The following is a 15098-nucleotide window of genomic DNA, read 5'->3' on the forward strand; positions in this document are numbered from 1 at the left end:
CTTACCTCAAACATTTCACAGAATTCACATTTGCTTGATCTCTGAGCTAGGTCCTTATCAGCTAACACTCTATCAGCAGCTATAAAGATATCTCAATTTTCCTACTCAAAGTAATAAATACTCTGAATACTTTTAAAAGGATAGGATTGTATTAGCTTGAGGTCAACAACATCATCTGAATAAAACATCTAGGACTTCCCTCTGGCCCAACTGAATGCTTCTCTTCCCCTTTGCTTTCTTGAGCTCTGGGCTGCAGATCACAAGACCAGCCCCACTTTCCAGAAACTCTCTCTCTCTCTCCGTTTCTCCGACAGCGAGCTCTCTCATCCATGCTCTGGATGCCCCTTTTCTGTTTTCTTCACTGTTTCTTCAGCCTTCAGCTATTGATATATTCCAAGGTTCAGTTTTTGGCCCTTCATTTTTCCTACTAAATGTGACACCTCAGAGAAACACTTACTTGAATGTTTCTGTAAAGAAACGGCTTTGAATGCAACAGGGGACTCACTGAGCAGGCACCTCAACCAGTCTGAAAGACTTTGAAAGTAAACTGATCTCAGGCAGACATCTGGATGGCCAAATAGTTCACAAAGACTTATTCTACCATGATTGTTTCCACTGGTGGTGCAGTCGAAGGAAGAGGGAGCTGATTCTTTGAATTCCAGAAGCTTGAAGTTATCTCTAGATTAGAAGAGACATTGTCATAGTGCTTCCTTTCCCCAAGGTAGTTTACTGGGTGGAATAGGATGATATCATAGGGGTGGGCATTGTGGCCTAATGGTTAAGCCACCACTTAGGATGACTGCATCCCCTATCAGAGTGCCTGGGATCGAGGCCTGCCTCCACTTCTGATCCAGTCTCTTGCTAATGCAACTTGGAAGGCAGCAGGTGATGGTTCAAGCACATGGCAATTTTCACCTATGTCAAAGATCAGGATATGATTCCAGGCTCCTGGCTTTGACCTGGCCTAGCTCTGGCTTTTGAATACATTTGGGGAGTGAACCAACAGATGAAAGATCTCTCACTCTCTATTGCTCTGCCTTGCAAATAGATAAAAATAAATGAATATACATTTTAAAAATAAAAATGAAATAATAAAGAATTACAGCTTTCTTTTAACGAAGCAGGAAAAAAATCAGAGAGAAAGTGGTGTTTTCACTTATTTAAAAACCAGATAATTAATAAAATATTTCCATTTGATGTATAATGATTTATTCCTACCTGTTGTTAAAATTAGTACAGTAAGTAAGGTTTCTACAGCCCAACTGGCAAGGTTCCCGAACATCTGCTAAACACGTCAACATGGACACTTCCACTGGATTATATTCACAAAAGCGATCAAACTCTTGCCAACTCTGTGTATTGCCCCAGCTCATGCTATAAAGTTTAGTGCACAGCTCCCTGAAACAAAAACATAAATGCATAAACAGAAATGAGCCAAATGAATAAATATCTGACTTGCCTAAAACTTGAACCCTGTGATCTATATATTCTGGAAAATATATGCCAAAAAAAAAGTACAAAAGACAACTATCTCCTAGAACTTAGGAACAGAAAAAGTAATTTTTTACATGAAAAATAGGCCCTTCTTTTATCATTCATCTCTTCCCTTTTTGCACAGTTGTTAGAAAGTTCAGTGCTAAATTTAATGTTCAACTACAGTATTTATAAATCATTAGTTCTTAGCACAATTATTTCCTTCTACATCTTTCTGGCCTCTGCTCTCCCTGTCTCCCTTAAAGAAAAGCATATAGTTCTACCTGACCAAGATATACTCCCCTATATTCATGTCCAATCACAGCAGACAAAATTGTGACATGGTTCTCAAGTTTCTTTTAAGAAATCTGTCAGTCTTAGGGCTCACTAGTGTCCTTGTGAACAATTATCTCAAAGTCAACTATATCTCCTTAAATACTCCAAAACATCTATTTACTACTGCAGTTAATGTATGACATTCTTATTTTCATTACCCAGTGATTACAAACCAACTTAAGTGTGTGTATAGCTAAGACATTATCTGTACCATTTCCAAAGTGCTTTACCATATTGTATTCATTAGCTTAATTTTATTTATAAAATACATGCTTATTATATAAAATTTTCATATTGTTGAAATATACAAAGTCACAAGTAAAAACTCTTGTCAACATTTTCTTTGACTCTCATAATCATCTCCATGAAGAGGGCATCTTTGCTTTTATGTTTGCTCATTACCTTGCCAAAATTCACTGAGCACCTATTTTGTACAAGGGCCTGCTTACGGCTTTGGCTATGCAGTAGTGAATAAACAGGCCAGGTCCCTGTCTCGGTGGAAGTCTTACATCATGGGAATGAGGAAGCCAAGATCAAGACAGAACTTGATCTGAAAACCAGTGCTTTCCCTATCCCTAGCTTTTTGTATTTCCATTGGACAAATTATTTGACATCTCAGAGTTAGTTTTTTTATATGCAACACAAGAATTAAACAAATTATTCAATTATCTTATAAGATTTCATGAAGATCAAATCTAATGGAAATGAAGGCATTAGCAAACCATAAAACCTTGCATCAAGGTAAGAGAGGAAACAGCATTTCCTCCTGAAGTTCTGGGACTACACAGCCATTCCAGTCTCCAGAGACTATCAAGGCAAGAACTCTTGTGGCCGTTTAAAGAACTACTCAGCATCCCTCCCACAAATACGTTCATTAACTTCTACTAGCTATTCAATTGCCTTAATTACAGGGCCAATTTCTTTTCCCTTAAGCCCTTCTGTGAATTTACTTAGAATATTTTTCAGATTTTTTTCTCCATCTTTGGTAAAGTTTGATGAGTTATTCAAGGCACACGTTTTACTTATGGTTCATCCAGTTTAGAAACCACAGTTGTACCTCATACTCACTTTAGGATATCCTACATGTGGTTCCTTTTCACCCAAAAACATTTCTAGCATAGCAAACTTCTATTTCATCTGTGTTCTACCATGACTTTAGTTATCTCCACTTACTCTTGTCCATAGATGGTGTTTTCTCCACTCTATATTTGTATTGTTAATTTTTTATCCCTAAGTGTATTACCCTAATGAATGCCAATACAATACTATCCAACTTGGGCTGTAAATGTTAACCAAGGATATCCACCAATACAAAAAAATTTGGTTAAGTTCAAAGTTTCACAATAAAGAGAATATCCTTTAGATGTCGGATCAAAACATCTTCTAAATCATAAGCTTACTTGAATATATCAGGGCAGAATTCACACTGCATCATCTTTATGTATTGCCCTGTTAATATAATTTTTCATGCCTTAAAACATAGTGCTATTAACACTCAACATACAAAATAATGTTTTATACATACAATGTTCAATATTTACTGGATGAAAGAATGAAAGATTTTTATCTCTTCTAAATGCTAAACCTACATAATGCAAGAATATAAAACACACTTGCTAAGCTTAAAAGCATTAAAATGCTCTTTTCTACTGATTTTAATACAGGAAAATGAGATACTGACCTACATGTTGAAGTGTTTGCCTTAGAACAGCAATGCAATTTGGCCCCATCTAGGCCTGTAGAGGGAGGCGGGTGTACCGTGACACCAGGGTGAACAGACTGAGAGCTTTCAAGGAAGCACTGCCACAGGGGATCTTGAGGCAAGGGCTGGGTCTTGCAGCCTTCGATGAGGCCATCAACAATCTCCATCTCTGTTTTCTTAGACATCAGAATTCTCTTGCAGGCAGTTTGGCAAGCATGGTCTTCAGCTCTGTCACAGCAATATAAACCTACGTTTTCAGAAGATAAGTGGCTGCATTACCTGGTTTAATATCATGCACTGCTCAGAAGAGCACAGGGCAGTGCAGTGGAAACCATTAACAACTCTGTCAATATCTGCAGTATAGAGGGCCTACAAGATTCTCTCTCCATTACTCTGCAATGTAGCAAACAGATGAGGAGCTAAAGTGGATAAGGTCTCTGTTACCGTAATTCCCTACTGTCCCTAATCATGGATTCTCCAGCACCATTCTCACAAAAGCAAAAGGTTACCCTACAGTGAAGAAGTCCTCATGGCAAGAGTATTTTACATTCTTGGAAAAAGGTATTATAGATCAGTGGACTTATATCCCACTGGTAACAAATAGCTAAAAGGATTATGTTCTTGACCTGAGAGAAATACAAATATCAGCTAGCTGTGTTGGGATGTATTTGTGTAAGTTAGTTAATCTAAGTTATAATTTAAATAATAAAGTAACAAACTGACAAGATATAAGTTCATGCTTTTAATTTCCTACAAAGAATCAAAAAAGAAAGAACACTTTCAACCAGGAGGATTTCTACAAAATGGTTTTCTTGGGTGTCTGATTTTTGAAGAAATTCATGCAAGTATATCTGTTGGTAGCCTTTGATTCTAGCATCCTCCACATTGGCACGGATATCAGCTGGCTGTTCAGCTCTTTCAGCTTTATTTATTTATTTATTTATTTATTTATTTTTAGCTGCTATCTCTTTAGCTCCTGCCAGCAGCAGCATTGTACAGTGTAGATGTCAGAGAACACAGATCTGCCTCTAAAACAAATGAAGGCACTTTGTGGCAAATGTCCCACCCCCTGCTTTTCACCACACAGCCACAGTATAGACCTTCAAAGGCCTTAGATGGTGGTCAACAATGCATACGGCCCTGCCTTTGAGTTTATAAAAACAGGTCTTCAGGGGCCAGCACTGTGGCTTAGCGAGTAAAGCTGCCACCTGCAGTGCTGGCATCCCATATGGGCACTGGTTTGAGTTCAGGCTGCTCCACTTCAATCTAGCTCTCTGCTATGGCCTAGGAGAGCAGTAGAAGATGACCCAAGTCCTTGGGACCCTGCACCCGCGTGGGAGACCTGAAAGAAGCTCCTGGCTCCCTGGCTTCGGAGTGGCACATCTCCAGCCGTTGCGGCCAATTGGGAAGTGAACCAGCGGATGGAAGACCTCTCTTTCTCCCTCAGCCTCTCTGTGTAAGTCTGACTTTCAAATAAATAAATAAATCTTTTAAAAAAGAACCAATATAGCTGCTGAGAGTAAAAATTAGTTAAAAAAAAAAAAAAACAGGTCTTCAATGTCCCAGTTTAAATAAAAACTGACATCTGCTTTGTAAATCAATCTTTTGTCAGTTTGGTCAATCAATCAGTTCTTTAGAATCTGAACCCCCCTAAATGAAGAAAAAGGATTCTGGGACACAAAGCTGAGACTTTGATCCCTACAAGGTGCAAGTTCATTAGAAGGCTCTGATTTTTAAAAAATCAGGTTCTTGTCTCATTTTCATGATTTTTTTTAAATTAAAGAAGTGCTCATTGGTAAAAAAAAATGTAAGCACAGAAATAAATATATAACATGGAATAATTAGGAATATAATTAAAACTGTATTACAATATGCATTTAATTCTATAATTTGCCTTTTTCTTTTTAAAGATTTATCTATTTATCTGAAGGCAGAGATAGAGAGAGGAGGAGAGACAGAGAGAGATCGATCTTCCATCCACTGGTTCACTTCCCATATGGCTGCAAAAGTTGGGGCTGGGCCAGGCCAAAGCCAGCAAGCCAGGAGCTTCTTCTGGATTTCGAACCGGTGCTCATATGGGATATTGACACCACAGGCTGAGGTTTAACCTTCTTCTTCCTCTTCTTTTTCTTCCTTTTTTTTTTTTTTTAAGATTTATTTATTTAGTTGAGAGGCAGAGTTACAGAGAGAGGGAGATGCAGAGAGAAAGGTCTTCCATCCACTGGTTCACTCCCCAAATGGCTGCCAACAGCCAAAGCTGTGCTGATCTAAAGCCAAGAACCAGGAGACTTGTCTGGGTCTCCCACGCTGATGCAGGGGCCCAAGCACTTGGGCCACCTTCCACTGCTTTCCCAGACCATAGCAGAGAGTTGGATAGGAAGAGAAGCAGCCGGGACATGAACTGGTGTCCATATGGGATTCTGACCCCACAGGTAAAGGCTTATCCTACTATGCCAGAGTGCTGGCCCCTGTAATTTGCTTTTTTTGCAGTTATTTTTTACTTGTAATAAAGATACATCACAATTAAATCAATTAAGATCAATTCTCTGTGTGAATGTTTGGGTTATTTCTAATTTTGCTCTATTTACCTCACTGTTGCAATAAATATCCTTTATATATCAATAAAATATATTTTTGCAAATTATAATTTTCTTGTTGTATAATTCTGACAAATGGAACTGCTAGATCGAACACTATGGTGTATATTTGGAATTCTAATGGACATTACCCAACTGCCCAAATGAACTTTCCTACCCTCAGACTAGAGAATTCCCAGTTCCTCATACCCTTGGCAGTCCCATCTTTCTTGGCACCTTTAGCTGTGACAATCATGTCCAATCTGCCAAATCTAAACACCAAAGCAAGTCTGGAGCTTCCCAAGGGACCCAGACTACAGCTACCTACAGGAACGGATCACTTCCTTTTTATAAAGTATTTGATCAAAGATTAAGATGAGAAATATATCCTCTTTACTTACTGTCTGTAGGGTTCCGCATGGGATAAGACTGGGTGTAATTGTTCACACAGTGTATTAACTGTGGACTAATAGAGGCACAATAATTTTCTACTGCTTTGATTTGAGATGGACCAGGAGAAGAATCTGTTCGAAAAATAGCTTGACAGTACTCTCGGCAGTTGGTGTGATGACCTGCATAACTGCAACAAACCGAGCCCACTAAGAGGAAAAAAAGAGATAACAATGATGTGGAAACCTCTTTTTGTTAAAATCAAATCACCATCATGACAAACAGTATGTCTTTCTGAATCTGAGAAATAAAACCATGCCATAGAAGATGAGCACCTAAAACCAGCACTATCATAAGCACAGTCATGGGGACATTCATGTGCTCACTGGTCTAAGAAAGTCTAGATGCTTGTGGAAGTATTTCTGGTCATCGTGATGACTTAGGGACTCGTGCTGACCTTTAGGGCACAGGGGTCAGAGCTGCCACATGTCCTTCAATGCACAGGAGGGTCTCACACAAACAAAACTCTCCCTGGTGCCAAGAGTACCCATGTTGAGAATCACTGAAAGACTTCTTTCTGTGTGAGATTTGTGGGGATTTATAAACAAAGCAAACAAAAGCAAAACAAAACCTCAAATCCTCACATTTACAAAATAGGACCAAGATAATCTAAGATTATCAAGATCATTTAATAAGTTTGACAATTATATGTTTAAAAGGAAATGTAATTGTTAGATCAAAAGTTATGAACGAGAAATCCCAAAAGCTCTATTTAGCTTGACCATCTGCAAGAATGTGCCTAGACAGCCTTCACCTCATAACAGGTATGACCCTGCTTCAATATTGAAACATGGAACTGTCATTCAAAATAAATATTACTCTAGATTTATATATTTAAGGAAAAAAAAAAAGACCCCAATGGACTGCCATTTATTATCTGGGAAAGTCAGATGAATGGCTAGGGTTACAGATGTGGGATATAGATTCATAGTGGAGGAGAACAAGAAACCCACCCTCCTAGGAGTCTAAGGGGTTCTGAAGGAAGCCAAGGTGATGTGGCAGAAAGAGGTGGTAAGAATGGCAGATACGACATTCATGACAGTTATTAGAGATGGATATGGAGAAACCAGAATTGAGTTTTTGGTGAATTTCATAGATCAATGAGCGGGGAGTTCAGACGACTTCCATACATAATGAGAATGATCAAATCATATACAAATGAACTAAACTAGAACTAAACTAAGTGATGGATGATACGCCTCAGTTTCCTGGGCCAGCAAACTGTTTCATACCTATTGTGACAGGCGATTTTTTTTTTTTTTTTTTTTTTTGGTTTGTTTGTTTGCTTTTACTTGAGAGGCAGAAAGCTCCCACTCACTAGTTCACTCCACAAATGCCTGCAATGATCAGGTTTGGACTAGACTGAAGTCAGGGGCTGGGAACTCAATCCAGGTCTCCCATATGGATGGCAGGAATTCAATTACTTGAGCCATCACCACTGCCTTCCAGGGTCTGCAGGAGCAAGAAGGTGGAGTCAGGAGCTGGAGCCTGGACTTGAGCCCAGGAACTCCTTTATGGGAGGCAGGCATCTTAACCAATAGGCCAAACACCTGCCCCACCACCTGTTTTTGACTTGCAATTACTACCATACCTACTTTGACTATTGCTGAAGAGTTCATGTTCATCACAAAGAACAATCATTAGTGGCTACATTTATCATTGCAAACCTCAGTGCGGATAAACCAGGGGTAGTGGTGGGGAACAGTGAGGCTAGAAGAGATAAGTAAGAAGAGGACAAGACACCTATTCTGATTCCTTCATTAGGCTGGTTTTCCACCAGTGTGGGAGGACATGATTATGTGCCTGAGATTTGGGAAAATCCTGGACTAAGCCCCAGTTTGAAAGGGTAGAAGTAGTGACACCTAGTGTTTATTATTCCGACATATCCTCTGCTAAGCTAATCTAAATAAATGTTTGCTCCTGAGTTGTGTTTTCCCATCTCTAACTGCCCTTCATCTAGAATGCTCTTCCTCCAGTCTCCTCTTGGTCATTCTTCAAGGCCTCAGCTGCAGCTCCACGAGGTCACTTCTAAGCATCCCAGCAGGATGGTTTCCCTCCTTCCTCTGAACTCTTGTGGCACTTTATTGGTGACACAATCTCACATCCTGCCATGCCCCAGAGTTCTTTTTGTACAGGCATCTGCCCCACCAAGCAAGCACTCAGTCAATGTGCTGGATGAACTGAGAGGCAGCTTGGCATGTGGTGTCAGATAACGTGGATGTGCTTCATTTTTTAAAATGACCCTATTTATTGGGCCATGATCTTCCTCCTGCCCCTTAAGCTTCAGTATCTGCTTTACAGATCTGCAATTAGGACATGGGAATTGCTGGAATACAGGAATGAACTGAACATCCCGGAGGAAAGAGCCCATCAGAATCCTGCTGTGCACATTCCTTCAGACGGCTTTACTGACAGCCTGTTAGAATGCTACAAATACTGGCAATGCTTAGAACAGCTAATCATGTTCTTTCAAATGTGTTTTGCTCTTTGGTCTGCTTGTATGACCACTGACAATATACTTACTTTCATTTCTGCTAATGCAACTGAAAAGAGCATTCTGTAATTAAAGAAAAACAAATAAACAGAAATTAACAACCAGACAGAATTTCTAATTTTATTCCATTTTATATTACATGGAAATCATGATATCTAACTAATTGTTCTCTGAGTCCAAGGCTGAAGACACAGGAACTATGAAATTACATTCTGGTAAGAAGGAAATCATCTTCTAACTCATATTGGGGATCCAAATGATCACCCCAAGCCATGAACTGAAAAACATTACAGCAAACATTGTTTATGTAAAGCTGTATCAACATATATGTTGGGGAGGTACTACAATGTATATCTCAATTACTTCATATAGCATTTAAAACACTTTCCAAAAAATGACCTAAGAAAGGACAGTTAAGGAAATATATATGTCATAACCACTCCATCTGAGGGTTGAAAGTACCTGAACAATCATCTCTGATTGTTCTCAAAAGTGGTCATGCCATGCAATCAGCTGGCCTTCCCAGGCCTTACATCATCAACTGCAGAATCAGAATGTGGGAGTGTAACATAGCACAGGTTTCAAAGATGTTTCTTACGTAGCTGTCTTGGGATCAGATTCTGGGAATCTCTCTACCATTTTATGGAAGCAGAAACTGCGTCCTTAGCTGGGGAAAGAGTCCCACCCTAGTTCATAAAGTGAAAGGCAGAGCCCAAGACTAGAACTAGTGTTTTTAGAGCTCTTAGAGTATCACATCACTTTTCAGCTTTTTGGCTTAGATCAAGTGTAGATTACTGTTCACCCTTTACTAAAGTCATTGTAAGGAAAATAAGAGAAAACAAGAAGAAACAGGACAAAAATGAAAAACTCCTTTTATAAAGCCATCTGGATATTCAAGACTTGTTAGCTATGATTAGTATCACACACAATAATAACAAAAAATAGATGGAATCAAGTACACCCTCACTGTTGAACTGAGGTGATTTTGGCTTTTAATTGTAGCTAAATTGCACGTTGGCTAGGTGATGTGGGCTTGTTAAAAGACCAGTCTTACAGATATTTACAACCTAGCTTCAAATACCCATTTATATAGTGTGTGATGCTATTGCATTCATTTTTCTTCCACTAAATAACACTGAAGGACAAGCCACACTTGATTTATTAAATTAAAAACAAAACTAACCAAAACATACACCCCTCTCTAAGTCCAAGGCTGAAAACACAGAAGCTTTGAAATGACTACCTGGTCAAAGGGAAATCATCTATCACTCTGAGTCACTGGCCTCACAGATAAGGACCAATGAATTCACCCAGGGTGAATTATTCTGCTAGAGACCTCCCCAGGAAATGTAAGAGCTGTGAAAAAGCAAATATTCCTTTTTTTTTTTTTTTTTTGACAGGCAGAGTGGACAGTGAGAGAGAGACAGAGAGAAAGGTCTTCCTTTGCCATTGGTTCACCCTCCAATGGCCGCCGCGGCTGGCGCGCTGCAGCCGGCACACCGCGCTGATCCGATGGCAGGAGCCAGGTGCTTCTCCTGGTCTCCCATGCGAGTACAGGGCCCAAGCACTTGGGCCATAGCAGAGAGCGGGCCTGGAAGAGGGGCAACCGGGACAGACTCCGGCGCCCCAACCGGGACTAGAACCCGGTGTGCCGGCGCCGCAAGGCGGAGGATTAGCCTAGTGAGCTGCGGTGCCGGCTTGTATTCTTTAATAATATTGTTTCTCTCTCTCTTCACTCACATTTCCTCATTTTAATTTGACTTTTCAGCTCCCCGTTATAGTTAGCCCTCAGTTTGGGCTCACTATTCTCAGGAACACTGTAAAATGATCTAAATCCATATTTAAAAAGTCTGCTGAGAACTTTCTAGCCCCATTTGGCTTAATACAATTTTGATTGTCCCCTTTGAATAAGCTGGTTTTTCCTTTTGGTTTTGGATTTGCAGACCTTGTAGCTGAAGAAATATGTTTGTTATCTTAGTGGCCATCCTGGGTTGCAATGCCTGATTTCCATTTTTGGTATTCTTCTAGCTATTTTTAAAGTCTCCAGAGCAGTGTTTCTCAATTGAGGATGATTTTTGCCCCAAGGGGACACTTGGCAATGTCTACAGACATTTTTGGTTGTCACAATTAAGAGGGAGGAGGTGCTCCTGGTACCTAGTGGGTAGAGACCAGGGATGCCACTAAGCATCCCATAATGCACAGGACAGCTCCTCCCCATCCCCAACAAAATATTATCCAAACCAAAATATCAGTACTACTAACTATATATAACTATCACCCTGCTCTAGAGACTTACAAATTTGCTCAAGTTGGATTTTTTAAATGTCAGAAGTCATCTAGTCCAGTTTTTTTGTTTTGTTTTGTTTTGTTTTGTTTTTTGTTTTTTGACAGAAGCCAGAGACTGAGGCTTGGAAAGGGGAAGTACTTATGGACTACAGCTTTCACTCACCAACAGGAGCTGATAAACTATGGCACACAAACCAAATCTTGTCTGCTGCCTATCTGTGTCCTGTCTGGAACACAGGCAAACACATCTGTTTACATATTTTACATGGTTATTTCATGCTACACATCCTACAATGGCAGAGTCGAATAGACAGAGACCATATACTCTGCAAACCTAAAATACTTGCTTTACAGAAAAAAATTTCCCCTCTACAAGAGGAAGGGACACAGCTGCTTCCCTTGATGTCACATCCAGAGTTTAGAGGTGTTCCTCAAGCACCTCTCATTTCTCTTAATGTTCACTCATATACCTTTCATGCATAGGTTTTGTTTTAAATATTTATTTATTTACTTTCATTTTATTTGAAAGGCAAAGAGACAGAGAAATCTCCCACCCGCCAGTTCATTCCCCGAATGTGTACAACAGCTGGGGATGGACCTCCAAAATCAGGAACCTGGAGCTCAATCTGGGTCTCCCTTGAAGGTGGTAGGAGCCTAACTACTTGCACCACCATCTGCTGCCTCCAAGGGTGTGCATTAGCAGAAAGCTGGAATTGGAAACAGATCTGGGACTTGAACCCACATACTCTGATATGGGATATGGGCATTCCAAGGGATATCTTAACTGCCAAACACCTGTCCCCTGAATTTGAACTAAGAACTTTTCATATTTTTCCCGGTAGCATCTGTAATATTAATAAATATCATTTTTACATATTTACCCATTTTGATTCAAAAGAATCTTCCTTTATTTTGATGAAGTTATCAATTCTGTTTCATTTATTGTGATTTCACAGATGGATAATGAAAGAGTCACTTTGATAAAAGATGCCTACATTAGGCCGGCGCCGTGGCTCAACAGGCTAATCCTCCGCCTTGCGGCACCGGCACACCAGGTTCTAGTCCCGGTCGGGGCACCGATCCTGTCCCGGTTGCCCCTCTTCCAGGCCAGCTCTCTGCTGTGGCCAGGGAGTGCAGTGGAGGATGGCCCAAGTGTTTGGGCTCTGCACCCCATGGGAGACCAGGAGAAGCACCTGGCTCCTGCCATTGGAACAGCGCGGTGCGCCGGCCGCAGCGCGCTACCGCGGCGGCCATTAGAGGGTGAACCAACGGCAAAGGAAGACCTTTCTCTCTGTCTCTCTCTCTCTCATTGTCCACTCTGCCTGTCAAAAAAAAAAAAAAAAAAAAGATGCCTACATTTATAATAGCTAACTCTACCCTTTCACTGCTTAAACTATGGCTCGATTAGTCTGACAGAGTTTAATACGTAGACAAAATGAGTTACAGCATTCACTTAACAGTGTCTTCACTTCTTAGGAGTGATTCTTAGCTACTCAAGGAAGTCTTTGAATATTAGATGGCCACCTTGTGGCAAAAGCAGGTGGTAACTGCGGACTCATTCCCCTGTATGGAGCCTCTGTTGACCTGCTTACTAAGAGCACACTCAATGTGCCTCACCTAACAGCTCCTTCACCCCAATCTGAAGAATAAGTAAAAATTACACTGGTACTGACGTAAAGATTTACCACAGCCTCAGGGACCCAAAGAACATGGTATCAGACAGAAGCTGACAGGGTCCTAGGAGAACTTCAAATCCAAAGCCTTCACCAACCAGTGAGGAATCAGATGGACACAGTGAACAAAGGGCAGAGCCAGGATTAGACCCGAGACTGCTGCACCAGTGGTATTACACTGTCCCGTGTGAATGGTCTGGATACTTTTTCTGACTGTATCCAATGCAAGGCTGAATTTATGTCCACAGAGTAAGACTTGACTTGACTTCTACTTTTTTTTTTTTTTTTTTTGACAGGTAGAGTGGACAGGAGAGAGAGAGAGTCAGAGAGAAAGGTCTTCCTTTTCCATTGGTTCACCCCCCCAATGGCCGCTGCGGCTGGTATACCACGCTGATCTGAAGCCAGGAGCCAGGTGCTTCCTCCTGGTCTCCCATGGGGTGCAGGGCCCAAGGACTTGGGCCATCTCCACTGCACTCCTGGGCCACAGCAGAGAGCTGGACTTCTACTTTTAAAATTAACAACTTAAGTTATGGAAAAATAAACACTTTCTTGAGGTTAATATTATTTTCCATAAAAAAATAAAAAGTTGATCCTGAAATCCTTTCCTCACCAGTTCCCTGTCCTACTCCCACTGGTTTTGGGGAAGCACAATAAATCCTCCCATCTAGTGTTGGCAGCAGGTAACCTGCAGCTTAACCTGGCAGAAAATCAAAGCTGTGGCCGTGTGAACCTCCTCTCTAGGGCAAGCACCTTGGGGTACACCTGAGACACACACGCTGTGGTCTGCCCTCCAGCCCCTATAGATTTATCTTCTCCCCCAGCCACCTTCTCTGCACTTTAATGGCACTTCTCTAACCTCTCTCTACGTGTCCACTTACTGCAGTCCTCTCTCTTCACTGCCCTTCTACTATAGGCCACTCCAGCTCCCTCCCTCGTTCTCACCAATGATGAGGATGATGAAAACTCAACAAACACAGATCACAGAATCTTGAAAAAAAAAATAAGCAAGTTTGAATTTTGGATATTTTCATCATTTCTGAACAAAACCCAAAAAGAGCACATCTTATGAACCATTATTTAAAGCTTTCTATTTAACTAGGCTACTAGTTAAAAGTAAAGAGGCTACTTTGTTCTCAGGGTCTCAACAAATTAAATTTTGTCTGCTTTTCACAGATGTATTGAAATATCCCCCATTTTCAAGTTTTGCATTTCATACAAGGAAGCCAATAATCATTTGCTAAGTCAGAGAGGTTAAACAGTTGACCTTTAAAAGCAGACAGGTTTTCTAACCTTTTTTCCTTGTGGACACTATGACTATAACTAAAATATAAGTAAAACAGATTATCATGACCTAGATACACAAGTGATTCTTCAATTTCTTTAGCCTCTCAAATAAGAAATGCCACTTCAGTAGTTAGACAAAAATGAACCTTCAGTACCGAACGGAGACCAATAGGCCAGAGTCCGCTCGTTTACACCAGAGACCGCCTAACTAGTGGAAAGCAAATTCACCGGGAAGTTGCATCTGGACAGTAACACAAGCTCGAGAAGGCAGCTTCGTACAGACTCCATGCCTGGGCAGACCAACTGCAGTAGCGGCCTCAGTTTTTCACATTTCCTTGTATCTATTTCTTGCACGTTAACTCTGGACTTAGCCACGTGATTTGCTATGGACTGGTGGATATTAGTGAGCTTGAAGCAAGCAGAGGCCTGAACACAGAGTTCTATGTTTCCACTTCCTCTCCTGGACCTCTGACAGTGCCACAGGAACATGCTTGAGCTAGCCTGCTGGAAGATGGGAGAGACACACGCAAAGGAGCTGAACTGATTTAGCCAAGGGCATCCTAAGCCAGCCAGCCCTAGGCTGACCTTCCAGCTGACTGCAGAGGCACCAGTGAGCCCAGGTGGAATCAGCTAAGCCTGGCTGCAGCAGAAATATATAGCTGGCCCTTAGATTGAGGAGAAACAATAAACTGTTACTATTTAGGCTACAGATTTTGGGGATGGCTTACAATACAACTTCACTGTGGTAAAAAGTATAGTGCTTTGCCTACTCATGCAGAGAAAGCCTAGATCATAGACATGTATACTGGGTTTCAACAGAAAAC

The 15098-nt window shown here is 40.9% G+C and overlaps 1 protein-coding gene across 3 annotated transcripts in view; it reads right to left on the reverse strand.

Annotated features, from left to right (window-relative positions):
- The window catches only part of RECK (reversion inducing cysteine rich protein with kazal motifs), a 79824-nt gene that overhangs the window by 35733 nt on the left and 28993 nt on the right, over positions 1–15098 (reverse strand). For all 3 annotated transcript variants that reach the window (XM_062207951.1, XM_062207953.1, XM_062207954.1), the window contains 4 exons: positions 9061–9094; positions 6489–6686; positions 3491–3758; positions 1219–1398 (listed from right to left, as the gene is read on the reverse strand). In XM_062207951.1, the coding sequence (XP_062063935.1) occupies positions 1219–1398; positions 3491–3758; positions 6489–6686; positions 9061–9094 (680 nt within the window). The remainder of the gene's footprint in view (positions 1–1218; positions 1399–3490; positions 3759–6488; positions 6687–9060; positions 9095–15098) is intronic.

Source organism: Lepus europaeus, chromosome 12 (genome assembly GCF_033115175.1).
Source record: "Lepus europaeus isolate LE1 chromosome 12, mLepTim1.pri, whole genome shotgun sequence".
Lineage (NCBI taxonomy): Eukaryota > Metazoa > Chordata > Mammalia > Lagomorpha > Leporidae > Lepus > Lepus europaeus.